Source organism: Rhodnius prolixus, unplaced genomic scaffold (genome assembly GCF_049639745.1).
Source record: "Rhodnius prolixus isolate KJV_2025 unplaced genomic scaffold, Rpr scaffold_2, whole genome shotgun sequence".
Taxonomy (NCBI): Eukaryota; Metazoa; Arthropoda; class Insecta; order Hemiptera; family Reduviidae; genus Rhodnius; species Rhodnius prolixus.
The window spans coordinates 30955973-30980491 of record NW_027411592.1 but is presented as its reverse complement, the minus strand read 5'-3'; the positions used below and the strand labels follow the sequence as shown (position 1 = coordinate 30980491).

The 24519-nt window shown below is 33.9% G+C and overlaps 2 protein-coding genes across 2 annotated transcripts in view; one reads left to right on the top strand and one right to left on the bottom strand.

Moving 5' to 3' along the window:
• The window catches only part of Pxn (Peroxidasin), a 215810-nt gene that overhangs the window by 35453 nt on the left and 155838 nt on the right, over positions 1-24519 (top strand). The window lies entirely within an intron of this gene.
• LOC141449462 (NADH dehydrogenase [ubiquinone] 1 alpha subcomplex subunit 5-like) lies at positions 8632-9225 on the bottom strand. Its single transcript, XM_074118942.1, has one exon. The coding sequence runs from the start codon at positions 9144-9146 to the stop codon at positions 8763-8765; it is 384 nt and encodes a 127-aa protein (XP_073975043.1). The 5' UTR covers positions 9147-9225; the 3' UTR covers positions 8632-8762.

Genomic DNA, 24519 nt, shown 5'->3' with positions numbered 1-24519 from the left:
GTAACGTAATGATTGGATTTTTCAACTTTTTTGTAAAATGACTACTCAAATTCTACTCGTGGTGGTCTACGACATTTACCATACGATCGTCTCTAAACACCGTTTGTAGTACATTCTCGCAGTTCTTTGTCTTTTATTTGAATCATTTTATTTGGAAAATTTGTTTTAGGACATTCTGAACTGGGAAGAATTACATTTGTTTTAAAATTCAAATTATGAAAATAAAAATGTGTAAGTTAGCATCTCAAGAATCATCGTTGGATCACCATATTTTTTTGTTATGCAAAATTCACGTAAGATGGTCAACTATTGGCGGCTGTTGTAATGTGTGTAATACGCTTGATTCTAGATGTATTTTAGTATTTTGACTGAATGAATTAAGAGTTATTTTGGCCGCAAATTTCCGCATTTAAGGGTGTAGCCTGAGGTGATAAAGAAAGGTATTTAGCGGGCCTGAAGCAGCGTCGAGCGTAAATGTAGGAGCTGTTGTGCCCTAGCGCAGCGTACTGTAGGGCAGTAGCGATGTAAAAAGAATACACACTTACGCTGGTACTTAACGCTGCACGCTCTGCTCCAAACACTTGTTTTCAGGACACTCATATTAATTAGAAAGGAGAAAGGTAATTACGCTCTAGTTCCGTCTCACAAAATGTTTACCACTGCAAGTTGTGTGCATGGGCCTTTGAAAAATTTAAATTTAGTGTTGCACATATATTTTTTTAAATATAGAAAATGTAGGACATTTTTAAGCACAACTTCTTTCATTTTCGCCAAAAATTCGACTTATACATTCACTCATATTTGCCTACTTACATTCCTATTTCTTTCCCTGTAATCTCAAGAAGAATAAAAAATGATTCTATTTCCTGAATTTATAAATAAATGCAATTTCTTCATAATTCAAGGGTACTTATCGTAACTTATTTATTATTAATGCAATAATTATTGCAGTACAACCGACTGAGCGGTGGGCTGGTTGAGTCAGAGACTCCTAAATAGCTCCTTAAATGGCATTATTACGACATTGCGACATTTCTCTCAGAGTCACCTTGGCCTTGTTAACTGTTATATACATTATTTACAAGATCTTTTACAGAAACGTTATATTCGTAGCAGAAATATTTTACTTGTTGATTTACATAGAGCTTTGTCTGTTCATTTAAAAAAAGGCTCAATTATTGAACAGTAATTTTTCTAGAACACTAAGGCGCATCAACATTTTTACAGACATCACCGGCAGTGAGCAGTAAGATAGGAAGAGGGATAAACATGCAAAACTTGCAGTAATATCCGGCACCTCTTATCAGGGATATATTTTAGGCGTAACGTTACAGACTTAAATTAAATTAGGCGAAGAATATTGGTCGTACTTGGAACGCATTAAATCTACCAACCTCCCTTCATGTTGAGAGTTGTGCAACCAAGGTTACCGTACCGTTTTACCATCAAATATAACAAAACAATGTCCATAAAAAGTGTTTTCAATTTATAATTAATGTCACTAGTTTACACACTTTTAAACTTTAAAATTATGAGAAAAATGCAGACAAAAAAAATTAGCAGTTTGTATACATTGGCAATCATCAAATATAAATAAAATAATACAATTGCAAAATGTATTATTTTATTAATGAGTCATCTAAAATATCAAGTAACATTACTTTCAAAATCAATCCCTATTTCGCTAAGTTCAAACTGCTGCCATGACAGCTCGAAAACTAACGAAATTCTTCGACTCCCACCTATTTTCCTTTGCTGTAGCCAATAAGTCATATTCACTAAACTAATAACGTTGAGCGAAAAATTTAATTTTGGATGTGGCTGACCTTCGAGTTTGCCTACACATCCGAGTATGAATTCATTTTTAAGACAAATTAATTCTATTCAGCTGTCTGGAAGATCTCGCTTTGCGTTTATCAGACCAATATCGTAATCAGATGATAAATGTTTAGGATAATTAACTGTTTCCGCGCTCTCTTTTTTAACTTATAATTTATCTGCTTTTTAGCATAATATTGATTTGTTTGTGGCATTAAAATCAAATCGCTCTTTTGAATTACCTTACGATCTTGTTAAATTTTCAAATTTGGTTTTTCCTTTTAGGGAAGATATTTTTTTGTAAATAGCTATATTTTTCGCTGTTTTCAGATTTGTTTTGTAAAACGAAACAAATATTAAATTTAATAACTGTACTTTAAGGCGATCATCATTCCTAAGTGGATGATTGGTGGTTTAGATTTCTATCTGATTTGTGGCGTTTTATCCACTAGTCTACTGATATGTGTTTCCGATGACCTTTATGTCCGACGATGGAATCTACTTTTTTATCAAGTTTTAGTCATATTTCCGGTAGAAATGATTAAATTCGTTTAACACTGTTGCGATTTCTTTTCTTTTTTAAAAAAGCCCCAAATATCTCGCATCATCCGACATTGAGTATTCTCGTAGATCGTATACATTTTTTTTATAGCTTTACTCAGACTTTAGATATACTTGTTTAACAACGTATTTCCAATATTTTTGGGTAGTTTTGTGTTCTGTGTTTTCAAAGATGCACCTCGTGAATAAACTGCGCATCTGAGAAGATGAGAAGCAGAGAATATATCTGCTTTCTTTCACTTTGAGTGAATAAATAGAAATATTTGACTTCCAATTATCTTTTTGAACCAGACGGTTTAATGAGACCAAGATATCTGTTAAGAGGAAACATAAATCTCATTGAAGTACTGCCATTAATGTCTTCATTTGGCAGTTAATTAAACCGACAATAGTAAATAAATTTTGTTTACGATGTTTCAAATATATCTTAGGAAATATTAAGATTGTAGAGAAATAGTTATTTGCATGAATAATTAAAAAATTAAGTAAAGTAATGCCTATTTTTTCAGGCGGGCTTTACGCCCAACTACCAAATAGGTGTCGTTATCGGAGGCGACTAGCAAAACATACTTTTCTGTAAATCTCTTTTATTAACCATTAGATAAAATCCAAAGCCTAGATCGGGAATCGAACCCAGTACCACAATACGTATTAGCTTTATAGGTCTCACCTCTAACCGCTCGGCTACCGTGGCGCCTCGCTAGGATCTTGGCCTTCCTACAGGTAGCCCAGTTTATCTGCAACTACGTATTTGGTTTTTTGCGAACCCACAGGCAAACTTGAGCTTTCCACCACACACATACTCACCTTCAACCTAACATTCTCTCTTTACAGACGATTACACACACTGGACAAGCACTCATTGCGAATCGGGGGTTTGAATATCAATCCCTCGTGCTTGCTCTGGGGCAAGGGTGGAAAAAAGGTACCACAGGTTTTGTTTTGTTTTTTTTGGGGAGGGGGGAAATATAGAAAGAAATTTGGGGTTTGGCCAGGCTAGATTTTTAAAGAAATGATTGGTAATGTGCTATTACTGTTTTAATCCTAAATAATTCCACTCTCAACTTGAGGAAAATAACTGTCTAGGATTGGTTCGTTGTGATTGCTGTGGCTAAATTAGAGATAGTACAATAATTAGTAATTTCTATCATTAATGGAAAGCATATGAACCTAAATATCTCATTAATATTTCATTTTACGAAACTTAATGTGAACAAATATTCCTGTTGATACAATAAAGTTGTATTAATCATTTAATGATTATTTTTCGAAGCTAGCTCTCAGCAGTCTTTGTTTTATACTTAATTTACATATGTGGGTCCATAATTCATTTAGATGTCTTTCAACGCCTAAAGGACTCTTGCATAAGAGCTAAGGATTATTCCTAATGGGGAAGGTGGAACCAGACAAATTTATATATTGGCATTCTGCTAGTGTCTGTAACATAATTGAAACTTTTCTTTGGCTTCAGCCGGGGCTCTTAACTTTGATGTTTACATTCTCTTACTGTTGCTGATCAGGCAAATTTTAGATTTTGAAGGCTCGCCGGAAGTATCAGTTTTGCGGATCTAGGTAAGAGTGTGTGCTAAGTAAAAATTTCAAAATAAATTTCAGCTGAAAAACGCTGTAATATCAAATTTCATATTTCAAATTAATGCTAACATTTGGTACCATAATTAGTTAAGGACAAAATTAGCAAACCAGAAGTGTGCCTCTTTATAGAATCGATGCCTCAGTTTTTGGAGTTTTTATTTGGTATTTTACACTATAAAAATGGGGGATTAAATGTCTTGCTGAAATTCAGAGTTGGTACCAAGACCCAAAGTACCCCTTTACTGAAGCTTTTTTTCACTTTACGTACTTAAGAGCAAAAGGTTTTGGGCATTATGAGCTTCAAGTTAATATGTTTCTGCAAGTCAACAACTTAAAACAGATTCTTTTTTTTTAGTCCTAATTTTTGCGGGGAAAAGGCCTAACTTTTTGTCAGCGCCTTAAGCCTGAACCAACCGCTAATCTGTCTCTACACTATTGTACAAGTAGATAATGCATTTTTGAAATTCTTCAAAAATATATACTGGTTTTGTAATACATTCATCCAATGTTAACTATCTTTATTACTTGCACACTGCTTAGTAGTTTTACTGCTTATCAGATTTGTTAAACTTATCTTTTAAAAAAAAAAATGTAATAGCTAAGTGAGAGTAAATAAAGGAATAAGTATTTAGTAATTTATTATTAACTTTTAGATAGCGCTACTAAAGCTAAACCTATTTTACTATCTAAAACAAATAAAAAATAATACTTCCTTAACGCTGTTGCAGTTATACACCAATATAAAAAATATCTTTTACGTATAAGTATATATGTATTTACTGAGTGTATTTAGATTGTTTCTTTGGTTACGTTAATTTTTTTCTGCCATGCGTTTACTGACAATTGAATATAATTTAGATTTTCTGCATTCCCGCCGTCCTTAGCATCTAAAACATCTGGTAGACTGGGGCACTGTTAAAATGTACAGTTGTTGAGGTAGCCCGGATCTGGCATATTGTGCCGGCGTCCAAGTTTCGGATTTTTCATTTCTCTTTCAGGACTTCTCATTGCTGCTTGCATTCCGCTATTCTCCTCTGTTCCGCAATTAGATTCCTATGTATCGCTGTATTTTATTAGCAGAGGAATATGGAAATCCCACCTGGAAAAGTAGACTTTCTGTACCTCTGTTCACAAAAATTGTAGAAAATCATTCGGACCGTTTTCGTTTAGAATTCTATTGGGTTGTCCGGAAAATAATGCAGGATTTTATATTTTTCTTTAAAATACTACTCCAAATAGTAAACTGTTTATGTTTGTTGTACTTTTGACTTTTATAAATGCAAACACTTATTAATCCTCTTTCAAACAAAAATGTTTGTTCACCTCTGTACCATTTTGCTAACATACTTGGAAATAATTCAGTCTTTACTAAGATGTCAAAGCGTGATTTTCACATAATTTTGTGTTACGAGTTCAAACTCGGACGGAATGGGGCCCAAACGGCCATAAATATCAACGATGTCTGGGGCGAAGGCAGTATAAGTGAGTGCACTGTTCAACGGTGGTTACAGAGATTTCGAGAGGGAGACTTAAGTCTTGAAGACAAAGAAGGCCGTGGAAGAAGTTCTGCCCTTGATGACGATGTTCTTCGAGCTTTGGTGGAAGAATATCCCAGAACAACTGTTCGAGAACTGGCAGGGAAACTCGAATTCAGCAAATCAACCGTCGATGACCATCTCAAGGCATTTGGGAAGGTGAAAAAGCTTGAAAGTTGGGTTCCTCACACATTAAACGACCGCCAAAAAGATCAGCGGTATGAAATTTGTGCTGCACTTCTTTGCCGAAACAGCAGCGATCCTTTTCTGTCCAGAATTGTGACTTGCGATGAAAACTGGATCCTCAACGACAACAGCAGACGCTCTGGATAGTGGCTTGACAAAGGAGTAGCAGCCCGACATTTTCCAAAGCCCCCAAATCATCAAAAAAAAAAAAAAGGTGATGGTTACTGTTTGGTGGGCTTCATTTGGTCAGATTCATTCTTCACAGTTTCTTGAATCCTGGCGAAACCATCAATGCCAAATCGTATTGTAACCAAATTGACGTAATGCATCAGAAATTGGCAATAATGAAACCATCTTTAGTCAATCGAAAGGGGCCCATTTTGTTGCCATATATCTCACGTTTAACTTCCCGAAGATTCTTGGAGCTTGGCTATAAGACTCTGCCATACCCGCCCTACTCACCGGACCTCTCGCCTGCTGATTACCATGTTTTTTAGATACCTGGACCGCTATTTACGTAATAAAAAATTTATTGACCAAAGAACATTAGAAAATGCGTTTTCTGAATTTATAAATTCTAAGGATTCCAAATTCTGTTCAGAGGTTATGGAAAAGTTACCCACACGTTGGCAGAAATGTATACAAAGTAATGGAGACTATTTTGATTAATAAAAACAGTTATAATTAATTAATTTTTATTTGTTTCTTTTAAAACCATAATCCTGCATTATTTTCCGGACAACCCAATAAAATACAAAATTTGTCTCTATGTAGTTTCACTTCCAGGTGCCTTTATGTTTGAATAATGTCTAAAACCTTGATATTGGGAACAACACTATTACAGAAACAAAATATTAAGTTTATGCTTTCTGCGTCTAATGTATATGTGAATATTTTATATTATTATTACTCTTAGTATATATTCGTGAAGGAACAAATAGATACGAAACATTCCAAATATAGTTTGCTATACATATAATACTCGTAGCGCTCGATACCTGCGGCAAATATCCTAACTCGAAGTTAGAGAAACATAATTCACTTTATAAATGTCAATTTTTTTTTATCTAATGGCAGATTTAAATGGTGAAATAACTTGTTTGATTATAGGCATTATGTAAATTTGTTTACAAATTAGAAAACACTCCAGCAGACAAGGCGCTGGTTCTCTGAAAAATGATTATTTTTCTTTCTCTTTTTTGTACAAGCTACATTCTCTGTTCTGGAGGTGACTTGATGTCAACCATTTAGAACGTTTTGTGTTAATACATCGCGTGTTTGTTAGTTATTTTTCATTTTGAAACAAATGATATATTACTTTATCAATAAAACCTAATTTTTGTCGATGAGGGGGCGCAAATTTTTTAGTTAATTGCGCTCTTTATTTATTGAAGTTATTTATTTGATATGGCCGGCCAACTGGAGACTTATTAATATGTATTAGGCTACTTGCTGGGAGCAGCAGTCTTCTATGTGGCCGTCAATCATTACGACAAGAGCCGGATTGAAAATTGATGGTCATTTCGCAAAACAGAAATAGCCCTGCCTCATAAATTATTAGACTCAAATTTTAATATTAATATTTTAAAATATGTAAATATGAATTTTTCGAAGAGGAAGGATTAATTAATTAATTGTAAGACTTCTTAAAGTATTTTAAAAAGTAGTTAATTACGCATAGATTTAAATATTTAATAAACCATCCACCTAAAATATTTCAAATATCTTTGTAAGGGGAATAACATTTTGGAACTACTCAAAACAAGTGACTTATTTAAAGGAAAAATTGTATTGCGCAATGGTGATAATTCCTCTTACACACTCAACTGTCAATTCGCATTATCTCAAATTATTTCAACCAATCAGGATCGTTTTGCTGCTATAATTCAGCTTTAACCAGTACATTTTCTAATCAGCTGGTACCAATAATATTACCAACTGCCATATATACAATATAATTATTGTATTCACGAAATTATACAATTAAGCACTATTCTTTCCGTCGTAATACGCATATTTCTTTTGTCCTAGTTCGGTTTCGGACTTTTGTCACCAACCGGGCAGTATTAACAATACAATGACGCTATTACCTACAAGAAAGAAGGGTAGACTTATGGACATCTTAAAAAACCCATTTATGCCAAAAAAATATGAACGGTCAAACTAACTTTTAACTCGGATTCACTCTTTTAAGTCAGTCATTCCGTAACCAAACACACGAATAGCTGGGCAAACTTCAAGTACACAAAACATTACACATACACTAAACGCACAGAACTCTTAAATAATTATTATATTATATAATTATTATAATAAACTAGGTTTCTTTAATTTTTATTTCGTTATTTTTAAAAAATGTTTTACGATTCATTAACATTTTGAATAACATACTTATAGTTACAAAATGTATCCTCCCTCTTAGTCAGTCAGCTCGTGTAGTGCGAGATGGTAAAGTAACTGAAGTCTAAATCTCTACACCAAACTGATTAAAATACCTCTGATGATGGTTGCAAATCCAAAACCGGTAAGAGATACAATAACATGCGTGCTACAACAGATAAAATCGAAGATATCCAGCACTGCCAACCTAACCAAATTTTCAATAAATACCAATCTTATATGCATTTTTCTTCTGTAATTTTGAGTAGATTTTCCGACTCTTGCCTTGTTTCTAATTGATTATTGCATTCGTGCGTTTCGAGCACTCTGGTAATTATCATAGAATCAATAATTGCGGTTTTTACCTATGGTAAACAATTTCCCCCATGCTCATAAGGCAACTGGTTTCAGTTTTATTTTGTATACTTAAACATTACGTTATTTTTGTTAATGCACTGGGACATATTTTATACATTATTCCAAACCCATTTTCGCAATCACTCTTAAATATTTATATACAGATATACTAGCTGATAGTATAAAATAATATATAAAAAACTTTTATAATAAAAATAAATTATTTATTCACGTTTTGAATTAAATATAATAGATATATGTATTATATGTGCATTAATAATTAAATTTACACCCATTCATTTGCACCTAGTATTTTGTTGAAAGTACAGATTCTTAAGTTTTCATGGGCCACTTCCATTGATCCGGCGGTGCTTCCTCAATTAACGGTTCCCAAGGTTTCCAGTGTAACATCTTTCTTGCTAAAGCCAGTTCATTTTCAGCTTGAATAATTAGCTCCTCTACTTGCCCACAGTCGATTTGTTCTTCCACTTCTTCTGGTGTTTTAGCGTTTTTAACAATATTTAATCTCCAGGTAATAATCTCTTCAGTATGGCATTTGTATGCTGAATCTTCTGGTAACTTATTTAATGCTCTTAAAGTCTTGCCGTATAAAAACGTAAGGATATGCTTTGGCCTTGTACATACCTTAAGTCCTGCTAATCCAGTGGACCTCTTGCAAACTACTTCTTGTAAAAGTGCTCTGCTTAGAAAAACCATGCTCGATTGCGTGCACAAATTAAAATTGCCACGGTTGCTAATTTTATTTGTAACTATCCATTTAAATATCCATATGTTTGTTATTAGAATCACACGGATTTTGGTAAATACATGTGGAATTGTTAGACTGAATTCTACTATATGTACAAAAAATTGATTTTTTTTTAAAGTTTGGAGGAACTTTTGGTTAACAATAATAATAATAATAATAATAATAATTAAAACTAGGTAGGACAGTTGTATAAGGGTTGACCATCAAAAACTGCACGAAAAAGCGTAACGTTGATAAACACCCAACTTTGACAATTTTTTTCTCTTTTTCTATAAAAGATAAAATTCCCTAATTTTCTTTAAATCTTACTCCAAACCCTCCTTTATAACTGTAATTTTTTTGCAACCACCCAGATCTAATAGGTTTCGAGAAAAAAGTTGCCGAAAATGAGCAAAAACGGCTTTTTCAAAAAATGTTCTTGTTCTTGTTCTTCTTGTTGTTGTTGTTGTTCTTGTTGTTACCTTTTTTGTAAACAAGTAGCGCCTAAACGCGTGAACCGATTTTCATGAATGAGGTGTCATTCGATTCAATATTTTATGTAGATGTGCCTTTTGGGGGTCCCGACGCTGTACATCGAATGGGAGAGGAGTTAGCCCCCTTTATGTAAGGCCCCCTCTAAAATTATTATTACTAATTACTCTGTAAATCTTGGCCCGAGTTTGATAAAATTTGGTAGGATGATAGGGTTAGGGCTCCCCTACGTAACATTAAAGCGGCGATCAGCTCTTACACTTGTTAAGGGGAAGTATAGCAATCGTTTCAAATTATCGACACGTGAACCGATTTTTATGAATGAAGTGTCATTCGAATCGAAATTTTATACAGATTTGCACTTTAAAAGTCTCGGCACCGTGCCTCATAAGGAGGGGAGTTTGCCCCCCCCCAAATAAGGCCCTTTCTAAAACTATTATTACCAATATTTCTATAACGCTTAGTCCGATTTTGATAAAATTCAGCTCGAATAAGTGGTTAAAGCTCCTCTACGTTGCTGATTCTCTTGCTCCTACTAAGAGGAAGTACTGCAATCGTTTAAATTATCAATGAGTGAACCGATTTAAATCAATGAATTGTTCGATTAAAAAATCTTTGCCTCTTTGCCTTTTAGGGAGAAGTACTGCAATCCTAGTTTATTTTTCTTACTCCTCTTAAAAGGAAGTACTGAAATCGCAGTTTAATTTTGCTATTTACGTACAAATACCTTCCTATGTTATTCAAAACGCTTTCTCAAAAAAATTGTTATTGAGGATGGTTTGGGAGCCGCAACTACAATCATTCTTTAAAAAGATCTCTCCAGTGGTAGTTAACACCTTATCAGGTTATAATGATAGAATTGCTTATTCCAAATTTTAAAAAAAATCTGTAAAGCAGATATGTAACTTTGTAAAATAGACAAAAAGGAAAATCTATCCAAAAGGTACAAAAATCTCCTTAACAAAAACTTACAGTTTAAAATGTTAAGTATAAGGGTTGATTAAACGCCAAAAGGTACACAAATCAGCGAGTACCTAACATTTCATTAATACTTCATTAATATTTAAGTAATTCTACTGCATTAATTTTCATTAATAAGTTATTTTTTAGAATTTATTAGATATCACAGACCCTTATGCTGGCCACTTCATTTATATTATTTTTTTGTTATAATTATGATTAATCACATATATGTACATGCATGTTAAAGTAAAGATAAAGTCAGAGTCGGCTACTGTCTTGAATTCGTCTTACCGAAATATTCGTGAGCACAATTAACACACAGTTAATAACAAGTAGATTATTAAACAATAATTATTCATTTCTCTATTGTAATTTAATTTAGTCCCCCTAATTTTACTTATAGTAAAATACTGGAATAATTAGCTGTCCTAAATATATGCATATCTTATTTACTTTATATTACATATATACAACATTGTGGGATGAATACCTAGATTGAGAATGTAATTGAAGAAAACTATATTATTTGCGATAAAGCCAGATAATTATTACCTATTACTATAAACGTTTGACTCCTACATAAAATAACAATCACTTTAATCGAAGAATGAACTTAAACCGACGATTTTTATTTAAGAAAGAAAAATAAATAAATAAAATAAACAAAATCATTGATGTATGTTGGTGTAAGCATTTTTTTAAACAAGGTTTTGAATTTGTTAGCCTCATATTTTTATTTTATTTTTTATAACGTTTTTCTTTTTAACCTGTAATTAATAGTTTGATTATTATAAATAACTAGATATTACAGTCAATCTACAGTGCTACTTGAACATATATTTTGTAGACGAAAATGGCCAGCATAAGGGTCTGTGACATCTAATAAATTCTAAAAAATAACTTATTAATGAAAATTAATGCAGTAGAATTACTTAAATATTAATGAAGTATTAATGAAATGTTGGGTACTCGCTGATTTGTGTACCTTTTGGCGTTTAATCAACCCTTATACTTAACATTTTAAACTGTAAGTTTTTGTTAAGGAGTAATAATAATGTTTATTAATGAATTTGTGAATAAACTTACATCCGGCTGGATATTTTCATTGAGAGTAAGGATATCTCTTCGGTCAGTCAGTAGCTCATAGTTCACTTCTTGTCTACTTATGTGCAAATCTGATTACTCGCATCCGCAAAAGGCACATCAGTTAGATGAGGGAGGCTCGGCCATTCTACTTCCGCCTAATTGTTCATAATCACTTTAGGCAGTTAAGAGTTAACTTTGGAGTAGCAAACGCCGCACATCTTTAAGAACTGGTTAAGATTTTACAGTTCGATTCTGCAATCAGAACGAGCGCTTTGCCTACTGTGCAGTACAGGATCTCCACCATGCATTTCTGCCACCTCATCAAAATAATTTTTAGAGCAAGATGAATGTTATTTTCCTAAAAGTTAAATAGTGACTTTAAAGTATTGACACCTATGACATTTAATGAGCTCATAGTGGTAGCAAATAAAGATTAAACAACTGGCTCAGCAGGTTATACGGAATTAAGTTATTTAGATACCTGTTATCTGCCAATAAGATAGATGTGTCCAGAAAATAGACAATCAATTAATGTAGTAATTGCAGCACGCGACTGATCTACAATGTTTGAATTATAATAAAACAAATAGACATCTTTGTAGAGAGTTAAAAGAAACAGAATACTTTACAAACGTACTTTTGCAACAGAGATATATTGAAACATCTTGACTTAATTTTAACATTTCATTCTAGTGCGACCGGCAATAAAACTTGTCAAAGTGAACCTAATTGCGTCTGATTTGATTTTCAGTTATTACAATTCTTTATTGACATTAATTTAACATTGTTCGTTCAATAATTATAGTTTCTATTCTAAAATAATGATAGTGTAGCACACTATTGTGTGTCCATAAATAAGTGAATTCCAAACTTTATTTAACAAGCTGTTCTTCTTGTTTACAATAGATTGTCGCATTTTTCTAACAGTGTTATTTTATTTTATTTTTAATTTTTTTTTTCAATTGCTTTACGTGCGGCTCTCAGAGACTGGATCTGGAGAGAGATAAAAAGAGCTAGGTGACGCTTCCTGGGGTCAAACATGTCAAGAGTATTATGCCTTTGCTGTGTAAACAAAGAACCAGAGAGATTCTGCGCCTGGGCAGAAATCCGATTACTCTGATCTCAGGCCTATTCACAGGGCACGGCAGGTTCAGGAAGCACCTGCTTAACAGCTCGGAACCGTTGTGCAGATTTTTGTCATGAAGAGGAGGAAATGGCCTCTCACTGGCTGTTCGATTGCGTTGCAACCGAGCGGTTCAGCTATGATACCTTCGGAACTTTAAGACCAAAGGAGATTGTAGCGCAAAAGGAACTGGTAGGGAAAGCTCTCAACCTTTTCAGATGGGAAGATTTCGACTACTAGACTCGAAAAGGGGAATGCCTAATCAGCCTCTTTTGGCTGCGGTGCTGTGGGGCGTAGGTCCCGTCCCATTTTTCTATTCTATTCCATCCTAATTTTTTCAAGGTTATAGTGTAATAGTTATTTTAGGATGCTGGAATTATCAGTATCTTCAACATCCTTTGCTTATTTTATGGCCTAATGAGGTAGCTAAAATAATATCTAATAATTTGGTGGCTTGTTTGTACTTGAAAGAAGCTACTTCTGATAACAATGCACCCCTTTCTCCCAGAGAATGCACTTCTAGGTTCAAACCTCTGCCATAAATTATCTCCATAATTTATAATTGATGTTCGACATCAATCTATAGTAGATTCATTTTTGCTGACTTCAATTGATTGTATATAACTATGTGTGAATTAGGACAGCGATTCTCAAATTGAAAAGTAACTGTTGAATTGAGGTAAAGTTGGACAAAATTTAATTATGATTAAGTAGCTCTATGGAGATGCTGCGTCATCTCACCTTAAGCAAATAGACAAACTGCAAATACAAAGCCTTGAGAGCATGTCTGGGTGCCCTGACTTCTACGCCAACTAATGCGCTCCTAGCAAAGACCAAGCAACAACCCTTGGCAGTCAGAAGGAAGTTGTTAGCTTCACGCTTTATCATTGAAAGGTTCTGTATTAAAAGACAACCCTGCATCCAAAAGATAAACAGAATAGCAGCCCGAGTTTTTACCGATAAGTTCTGGCACAAGAAGAAGAGCCCGATATTAGTAAACCAATTCAGCCAACTATCTCACTTCTCCTTAGAAATAAAACGCTATGATTTGCTCCCTGTGTTCAGTTTTGAGCTGTTGGTTTCTATGGAAACTAGTAAGAACATTCATACAAACTTTTTCCAATGCAACGAAAACAATTCAAATTCTTGCAACAATGCGCTGCTTCTTAACAAATTACATCGCTACTTTCCCAAGGGATATCAGTTGGTCACAGATGGCTCTAAGAATCAGGAAGGGGTGGGATGTGCAATGATTGATCTTTCCGCTGACGTCACCTTACAATTCAAATTAAATAAGTTCGCTTCCATATTCACAGCCGAATTATTTGCAGTATATCAATATTTAAAGCAGGTAGATACAGTAGACCAATCCCTTGTTTTAATTCTCACCGACAGCAAAAGTGTTCTCCAAAAACTACAAAATTCCAGAAATAATGCAGCCGCTTTAATCTTAGAAACTTCCCAATTATTAAATAATATTCTAAGAAAAGGCAAAGCGGTACATTTAATCTGGATTAAGGGATTAAGAGCGGTTATACAATTTGTCAAAGGCGAGAAAAGGCCAATTTTATACATCCATCCAAACTAGGGTCCCCAAAAGACCATGGTTTTTCAGATATAATAACTACAGGAGGAAGTTTTTATTAGCACACTTATTAGAATGCGAGTTAATCACAATTATTCACCGCACCATCTAGCCAGGATTGGGGCGGAAACAACACACAAGTGCTCGTGTACTTCTGGAATAATAGCAGATGCCAACCATCTAATAATCCTGGAATGTGCTAATAATAAGAACGATTATGGAAGACTGTTCTAGCAATTGGATGCCCCTTACCTGCCAATCTAAACATTATACTTGCATCTGAAGATGGCAACATTTACATATAACTCTTTGAATTCATAAAACACAAAAGAATAACGCTGTAATTAATCAAATTTCTAAAGACGCTCATCATGTATAGGATTTGTAGACTAGAGAACTAAGAAAGCAAAAACCAAAACTCAAAATAACTTAAACCATGGATGTTAAGAAGACAAAAAAGTGAACATTTATAAGAAGGTAATCATTGATTTTATTTTGGATATATTAACACTCATAATTTAAGTGCAAGAGGCTGTAGGGGTTGTGAACCCCCCACAACTCATCCACTCTAGCGTAGGGGTAGTGAAACCCCACCACTCATCCACTCTAGCCAGAGGGAGAGGTTCAGCCCCCTTGGCACACAGAGAAGGGAGGCTCGACGAAGATATATAAGAACAAGAGGAAATTCAAAGAGGAGATTCAACTGGGATTCAATTCAGTGGTAGATCATATTGATATTGCGTTACATATTCAGTTCGAAGTTTCTGCTCAAAGTCTTAGACTTCAGTTGTACACATCGTTTAGCCACGTCAGTCAGTCTGTTCGGTTCTTGTGTAAAGTATACAGTCCTTGGCAGTCAGTCACATACAAATATAATATCTTATACCGATACTAAAAGTGTTATTTAACAAGCAACATCATCAACCAACATCTCTCTCCTCAACCATTACAAGGCCAAAAACCAAGGAGGGAAAAAATAGCTATTTCTAATGACTAAATTAGTCGTAGGCCGATTATGTATGACGATTAATTTATTGTTTCTGTCGCCGGACGATAGTTGATTAATTTAAATTAATCACAAATCATGATAGACGACTAATTTAGTCGTTAGTCTTAAGTGTTTAATCGCTTGGTCATTTGTCTTAATCATAGATTTTAAAAATCTCATATTATCAGCGTGGTACCTCATTACAAGTAGATTGCATATATAACCCTAATTAAAAATTGTAATAAAAAGTAGAACTTATAACCTCAAGTGAAACGAAATTCTAACTGAGAAATACTTAAAATAGTCATTGGGTTTTCATTAGAAATTGTTACAGATAAAAGTGAATGGGTAGGACATATTGGTTTATCTTTATTAACTAGATACCGATGGTGTTATTTTAGAAATTATGTAAAAAACATTCTGTAAAGACGATCTCCCAGTTAAACAATAAAGCTATCTTGTCCTGGAGTGGCAAATGTTAATTCCAACAAAGTATAAAAAGTTTATATCATTGGAATGTTTTTCATTTTAGATAATAGATTTGTCCAGACAACTAATAAATATTGAAAGCGCACGCAGTTGTTATTTAAGTGTGGTGTTATCTGGAAGGAAACAAATATAAATGGCATCACAATTCATGAGAAGTTAGAAAGTGGATTGGTTTTCTTTTTTTGTAATAATTAGATTCACGATTCTCATTTATTTTGGCAGAGAAAAAGTTTATAGGTGAGATCGTAATTTTTAATAGAATGACAAGGTTGGCTTTTAGTATCCGACCTTCTCAAACAAGTTCGCCTGGTAAGCAACATTTGGTATGTTTTAAAATGTACCTCGTCATTATAAAATGTTTTAGTACATTTCTCTACACTTTTTTATGATGATAAATGTTTTTATTGCTTACCATTTCCTGTTGTTTTTGATTTTTTTTTTGTTGCTTTAATTTTACTTCTATTATTTACGTGCAAGTTCTCTCTACTTAATTCTGTACTTAGTGCTTTCACTATTAAATGCTTAAATTGTCCTAGGATACAGGTCTGAACGTGTATTGTTAAGTGGGAGATCTCCAGTTCAAATCCATTGTGTAGCTACTTTATATTTGTTAAAACAAAACAAAAATATTAGTGTGTTTTCGCCGACATATCTTATGTCTTAGAGCAGCGTTTCCCAACCTTTTATGGCTCGCATACCACTTGGTAATACATCATGCTAAATTGTACCACATCGTAAAAATGATTGTATTTCGTGAAAATTGTTATTCCGAGTGTGTTATTTTACTATTATTATCTTTATTTGTATAGAGATACAATGTATCTGTTACAAAGGAGTTCAAGTTCATGTTCACTTTATAAACTTTGTAAAGTGTAAGATCTTAGTTTTAAAACTTTTTTTAAATTAAATTTAATGTTGCTTGGATAGAGCTTACTCATTACAATCAGTCTCTTTAAGCAGATCTTTACATAGTTATCATTTAAGTTCTGTTACATGATAATTCTGTTAAATTTTCTTTATCTTTTATTGATAATGACGTAGCTTTTCATAAATTTTCTTTATAGAAGGGGTTTGAAATCCAAATATCATTTGTGTTTTCGGGTTTTGGAAAATACTCCATTAAAGACAATTTAAATCTTGTTAAATGTGCTATTATATTTTCTCGTATAACTTGAGATAGACTAATCTTAATCCTGTGCTTATTAACAACTTTACTGTATAATATTTAATTAAAATAATTTTTATGAATTAGGAAAAAACGTATTTATGATACTTTTATGATTTAATTGTTTATGTCCGCCATTATTGATTATTTTTCGCGTAGCACCAACCAGCAACTCGCGTACCAAAGGTTGGGAAACGCTGTCTTAGAAGAAATATTACCGCGTATATTCCTTTAATTGGTTCGCGGAGCAGCTTGTACGGAGAGGTGAATTCTCGCCAAAGTATCATTCTGATCAATAAACGTTCTAATACCTGCGTGATACTGTAAAAATATTATTATGTGTTGCCGCAATCCCAAGTATGAAGAATCAATGTCTCGAAGTACACTTCTCCCAGCTTTTTTTTCAGGTGATTTTCTCGACAAAAGCTCTAATAATTTTCGTTTACTTTGTATAAACACTTCGCATGTAATCAATAATTTGAAAAATTAATTTTAGCTGGTTCTAAGGATGCAGCGAGAGCAAAACGATTGAATAACTCACACCAGATTTTTTGTAGTTATAACTTCATTCTAGATTTCCTATTTTGGTTCCCACCCATCTATTTGGGGAACATAATTATAATTTATTTCTTTATACAGAACCAGATCGTCTAAACTGGTGTGCAAAGGCGTCAACCAAGCTTTATTCTAAATTGAAATAACAATGGACTGGAGTTTCAAGCTTTTTGTTTTTACGATTCTAGTCCTGAACTTGTGTGGCCCGTTGCGTGGGTTCATTCCAGCTTTCTCCCAGTTAGACATTAGTTTCAGTTTAAATTATCTTCTCATCAATATAAAACTTTTATTTAGTAACTTTTTAGTTGTAGCTTTTAAGTCTTAAGAACATTTGTCAAGAAACTTTAAAGTAAAACTATACCTAATAAGAAAACGATATTTAAACTTTATATTTATTTAAAAACAGATTCTCTATCTGCTATAAACATGATGTCTCAGATCACGGCTTGAAGTCACTCTACACCTTGTTTACTTCTGGGCGCCTTATTTTAGTCAGAAGTTGTTTCCACAAAACACTTTGTCTTCTCCTTTCAAACAAAGCATTAGCCTTCTGCCGCCACAAGAACATTAAGTTTAATGTGCTCTTCTTCAGTTATGATTATTTCATTCTTTTCATTTCTTTCTTTTCGCTTTAAAATTGTTTAACATGACCCTGAAGCAGATATTGCTTTTACTGAATTCAGTGTTTACTGTTTGAAGTTCAGCTAAAGTGGTTTAAACCTGTGTTGCACAACTCTAGGGGTCAGAATTTGTACGCAAGTCTTAAATAAGGATTACCTCGTCTTTCAATGACCTAAGAATAAGTAAATTATTAATTCAAAATAATTTATATAATACGTAACTGATGTCGGTTACTGTGAATCTGGTGAGAAATATTTTCTCTTTACTCGGACCTCCACACAACTTTTTCGAACGGTAATTCAAATAGGAAGTACAACTCAAAATGGAAGAATCATAAGTGAGTCGTTTTTCTAGTTTGATTACTGGTGTATTGTTTATTAAATTCAGCTATTAACGCTGTCTTAATCCTTGTTTTAAAAGTAAGAAGTTCAAATCTACGGAACCGCCGCTACTTAATCTGTTTCTCCTGAAGTATATTTAAACCATGTTTCACGTTGTTACCTAATGGGAAAGTAGAAGTTATAAATCTTCATTGGTTTGCAACTCTAAGAGTGTTGTTGGTACAGAATCACCTCTGCGTACTCCCCTTTGTCCATTAATCCTACTTTAGGATTGCTATATAAAGAAAAAGTGTCTCCTGAGCTAAAACTATCCTGATAATTACGTCTATTATTCTTCTTACTTCCTCTTAAGACAAAGTACTAGAACTTAAAAAAGACTTACGTGCCATCTTATTCTTAGTTTGATATAAATCTTAATTTTGCCGAAGTACACAGTTCTACTAGTTCTCAGTGGTTTACATTGCTCTTTTACCTACCGTCACACGAGGCGGGTACCTTTATAGGGCGTGCAGACTACTAGTTGTTTGGTTCTCTCCATCTTTTACATATTCTATTCTTTCTCAAGCACTAATATGATAAAACATATTGATTATGGACGAAATTATCTTTGATGACAAACTTTTGAGATCTTCCTTTACGATCGCTATAATTTCTCCATAATCTTGGCATACATTTCTCCAAAGTACACCATATCCGCTTAACTATTCTCACGACAATGTTGAGTTTAGAAGACTACAGTCTCTTCTTTTACGCGCCCGGGTTCCTTCATACCTTTCCTTTTCGTCTCCTAGCCACGGAAAACTCCATCCAAGCTACCTTCCTATCAGAAACTCCAATTATGTTTTTTCCTGCTTTAGAATATTTTTTTTTATCTTTCTTAAATTGGTCGAGTAATTTAAGTTAGTTAATGTAAATTAATTTTGAATAAAGACGTGTTCAGTCAAATTTAAACTATAAAAAGATTGACCAAAGCCATTTTGGTAAACTAGGGAAAAAACAAGTTGGGCACACAACAACTTGATAATCAGAAGGAATGACTAATTTCTAAAGTTAGTGAATGTAATTCAGTTTCACGGTTACGACCTGTTGATAGGGCGTGCTTCAGTAATTAAAACAAAAACTGTTGAAGTTGTTTCGTTCAGATAATGAGCTCTTGTTGCTGGCATTAACTATCGCATAAATCTTTGATCTGTTAACACGTAGATGTTTGATGCTAACACTTAGTACTTGTTTGTACTTGCTTTTGTTTTGGTCTGTTGAATGTGAAGTCATACTAACTACTCCGCAAATGATTACGGAAGTAAAGGAGTCTACCAAACTGCCCACAGTGCACCCATTATACACGTGAGTCCGTAGGCGGCGCCGAACTCAGGCGCACCTCACCCCGTCTTCCGTCATAACCTTGTTACCTGCCACCAACTCTTTCTCACCGATCTGCAAGTTGCGACTCTCTGAGTAGGTCTCAGTTATACCTTCTACACTTAATTGTCGACTACTTGGAAAGAATTCCATTGTTCATATCAAAATTATGCACCTATGCGCTTAAAGTTTAAATAATTCACAATTTACAGGATATCTTAAATTTATGAATACAGTTTAAATTATGGAATCCTTCAAAACAATCTTTGAAGCGTTTAACTTGGAAAAAAATAATTAATTTACACATCCAGATGCTTGTCAGGGTACGAAGCACAGTTCGCTTAAATGGTGCTCAAGTATTTGGGGATACGCCTTGAATAAATCTCTTCCTAGGAGAAGATCAGGCACATCTCCGGGGAAGCCATTTAGGATAACTGATATGATAGCAAATGTGATGAAGCCTAATGTCGAGTAAACGGCGGCACTGAGAAACGATACACTGTTTGCATGGGTGCCAAATTTGAGGTGACGCTCTCAAAAAAGGAAAGATTTCTGTAATAGACGGCATCATTCTGAAGAAAAGGTGTCCTCAGGATAATATATTTCCCCGCACGGTCTCGGAGCCCGCGGCTACAGTTGCAAGTGTGGCTCTCGCTCTTTTTGAACTATTGCTTTTAGGAAAGAAAACATCTTATCCGAAGAGAAGTTTTATTTGTGGGCGGGAGTTTGTCACGCTCAGGAGTGCCGCCTGAAAGTGCAAGCTTAGTCAGTTAAAAATAAATCATATTTGATTTTTTCCCTATAATTAGAATTATAAAAAGCGCTTCAATCATCAGAAGTGCCCGAAGTTTTTTTCCTTTTACTGCTGGCCTTCCGACAGTCTCTCTCGTCCGGAAGAGAGAGCTTTTAGAGATTCTAATGAAAAGAAAAATTTAAGATCAAGCTGGACTCGAACTCGGGATCTCCGCCAAGAGCTCCGTGAGAGTCCGATGCACTAATCACTCAGCTAACCCCTTCCCTATTATTATATATTATTTTTTAAACCATAAATAAAATCTGCACTGACAAACTGCCTACGGCCACTGATTATGGTGGGAAAATTTTAATTTGAAAATAAATTATTTTATTTTTATTTATTTTGAATAAATTATATTTGAGTTACGATTAAATAAAAACAAAGATATATAATGTAATGATTTGATGTATTTGGTCGAAATTTTGAAATATACATCATTTATTAATTATTATTAAATACGATATATTATTAGGTAAATAATATACAGGGTGTTCATTTTAAGACGGCTCAAATGCATTTCATGCTTAAACGGTTAATCTGAGCGAAAAATGGTAGAGGAAAAATTTGTTGCCCGTCACCTCTAGTTTCAGAATATGCGACTTGATTTTCGATTCCTGCCCGCATACGCGACTGACGCGCGACCAAAAGTGAGGGTTTGCAGTTGACCCCCATTTTCATATACACCGTTTTAAAAAGTATAAAAAGTTATGAAAGAAACCGGAAACCGCAATTCGATATCTTCAAAATTACGAGGGTCGTTTGAAAAGTCCGTGCAAAGTGAGAGAGATAGCACCACTGGCGCGTATCGAGGTTATGTTTAGTTAGTAGCATCTCTTGGAAGAACACACACCAAGTTTCAGCCAGATCGGTCTATTTCTTTGTGTTTGGCATTCGTTTGAATCGAGGAAGTCGAGTGATTTTCAAAAAATGGACGAAAAAGAATTTCGTGTGTTGATTAAACACTACTTTATGAAAGGCAAAACGCCTCAGAAGACTAAAGAGAAGCTTGATAAACATTATGGTGACTCTGCACCTTCGATTAGAACAGTTTATAAGTGGTTTCAAAATTTTCGGTGAGGCCATATGGGCACAAGTGACGCTGAACGTTCTGGACGCCCTGTTGAGGTTACTACTCCAGTAATCATTGATAAAATCCATGATATGGTGATGGATGACAGAAGAGTGAAGGTGCGTGAGATTGCTAGTGCTGTGGGCATCTCGAATGAACGGGTACTAATATTTTGCATCAACATTTGGACATGATAAAGCTATCCGCAAGATGGGTGCCGCGATTGCTCACGCTTGACCAAAAACAAAATCGTGTGAAGTGTTGCAAGGACGGTTTGCAGCTGTTCCAGAAGAATCTGCAGGACTTTAAGCGTCGTTTCGTCACTGTGGATGAAACATGGATACATCACTACACTCCTGAGACCAAAGAACAATGTAAGCACGTAAAGGTGCTAGACCATTTTAAAAACTGATATTTTGAATCATATTTTAATTTTTTAACTTGTTATCAAAGAGAAAGAAGAGCACGCGATAGGTCATTTTTATGTATTTTTTCATCCCCTTTCTACTAAAAATATTGCCAACGCAGTAAAGCTAGTATTTTTCTTAATATCGGGAAATAAGTCGGTTTCCGAGTGATTTTTCTATGAAAAATCAAATGTTAGGAACTTTAGAAGTTCTCAAGCATACACAAAATGGCTAAAAATTAATTTTACATCTGTTACAAACAAGAAGGTTAAATAATTATTTAGTAATTTTGGGAGAGTTGCGTTTAATTACCAAAAAAATTGGAAACCTCCTGCCACATATTTAAGTGATCAATATCTTTCATGTAAAGGATCAAACTTATTCCTTAATTTATCAAGTATTGCACTTTACTTAACTTGTGAAGCATGTACTGTGCCTTCAAAGGTGCCTCCTCAGATACAGAGAACAGTTGATAACCTCCAGGCTAACCTGGCTTGCGAGGCAGTGAAGGCTCCTTTGAAGGCACACTACATGCTTCAGAAGTTGTGTAAAGTGCATTATTTGATAAATTAAGGAATAAGTTTGATCCTTTACATGAAAGATATTGATCACTTAAATATGTGGCAGGAGGTTTCCAATTTTTTTTGGTAATTAAACGCAACTCTCCCAAAATTGCCAAATAATTATTAAACCTTCTTGTTTGTAACAGATGTAAAATTAATTTTTAGCCATTTTGTGTATGCTTGAGAACATTTAAAGCTCTTAACATTTGATTTTTCTTAGAAAAATCACTCGGAAAACGACTTATTTCCCGATATTAAGAAAAATACTAGCTTTACTGCCGTGACAATATTTTTAGTAGAAAGGGGATGAAAAAATACATAAAAATGACCTATCGCGTGCTCTTTTTTCTCTTTAATAACAAGTTAAAAAATTAAAATATGATTAATAAATACCAGATTTTCAAATGGCCTAGCACCTTTAATTTTGAAGATATCGAATTGTGGTTTCCGCTTTCTTTCATAACTTTTTATACTCTTTAAAACGGTGTATATGAAAATGGGGGTCAACTGCAAACCCTCACTTTTGGTCGCGCGTCAGTCGCGTGTGCGGGCAGGAATCAAAAATCAAGTCACATATTCTGAAACTAGAAGTGACGGGCAACAAATTTTTCCTCTACCATTTTTCGCTCAGAACAACCGTTTAAGCATGAAATGCATTTGAGCCGTCTTAAAATGAACACCCTGTATATTATTAAATATACTCGTACATTTATTCATTAATTCATGTGTCCTAAAAGGTTAATTATCTGAGATTTACAAGATTTTTTAGGAAGTGGTTTCCAAGGTCTCAATCAGCGGAGAAAGTGCTACTTTTTTTTTTTTTTAAACAAAAACATCTTTCCGGAAAAAATGTCATTAGAGCGTCATAGACTTTGTGAGAATAGTTTAAGTTGAAGCTTTTGTGGTGTAACATTTTTAAGTTATAATTGTTGTGGTAAACTAAAGACAGTGTCCCATAGTTGTATTCAATTAAAATCAATGCGAATACCCATCTCCAAAGACCAAGAAGTATAGCCTATGAACCAATTTTCTGCTTGCTACTCTAAACAAAATCTTATAATTTGAAAGATTTTCAAAGAAAAATGAACATCGCGGTATGCTATTTTGCGTAAAGAAAGATACCCCAATTCAAGTCAAGCGAAGTTTATACATTTTGTTCAAAGAAAAGTTAATTTATTTATTTATTTAATTTTTTTAAGAGTTTTTTGAATTTATTCAGATTTATTTAATTTTTTCATCACCCGCTAAAAGATATTTGACATTTGCCTAAAAAAAGAAATTCCTCCAAGTGAGATGAGATAAGAGGAATTTACAAAACTGGTAGAACTGGTGACAAAGTGAAATTCTTTATCTAAAAAATAATTTAAGAATTTTAGGCACTTTACTTGATCTTTTGTTGCGCTAAATGTTTAATGTTTGAAATGCTAGAAAATTTAATTAGTTCACCTGCAATTGTCTATTTGTATTTCTCGTTGAAAAAAGAAGTAATAAATTAGCAAAGTAGTATTTTGTTTTAAGTCCACATCATTAAACCCATATTTGACTATTAACTACAAAAATGCTCCGCTTTCCAAGTGTGAAATGAAAAGAAATATAATTTATTTACAATTTAAAAATATAGTTACAAATCGCATAAAAAAAAATGTTTTAGGCTGCAGTGCCTATACACGCTCTACAAGTTTACTGTTTACCTTGATAAATATGACTTACCTTTATGCGGATATATAGATAATAAATTAG

What these genes read in the sequence shown, in the direction of transcription:
- LOC141449462 (XM_074118942.1), bottom strand. Translation starts at nt 9,146, where the DNA reads ATGGTTTTTCTAAGCAGAGCACTTTTACAAGAAGTAGTTTGCAAGAGG.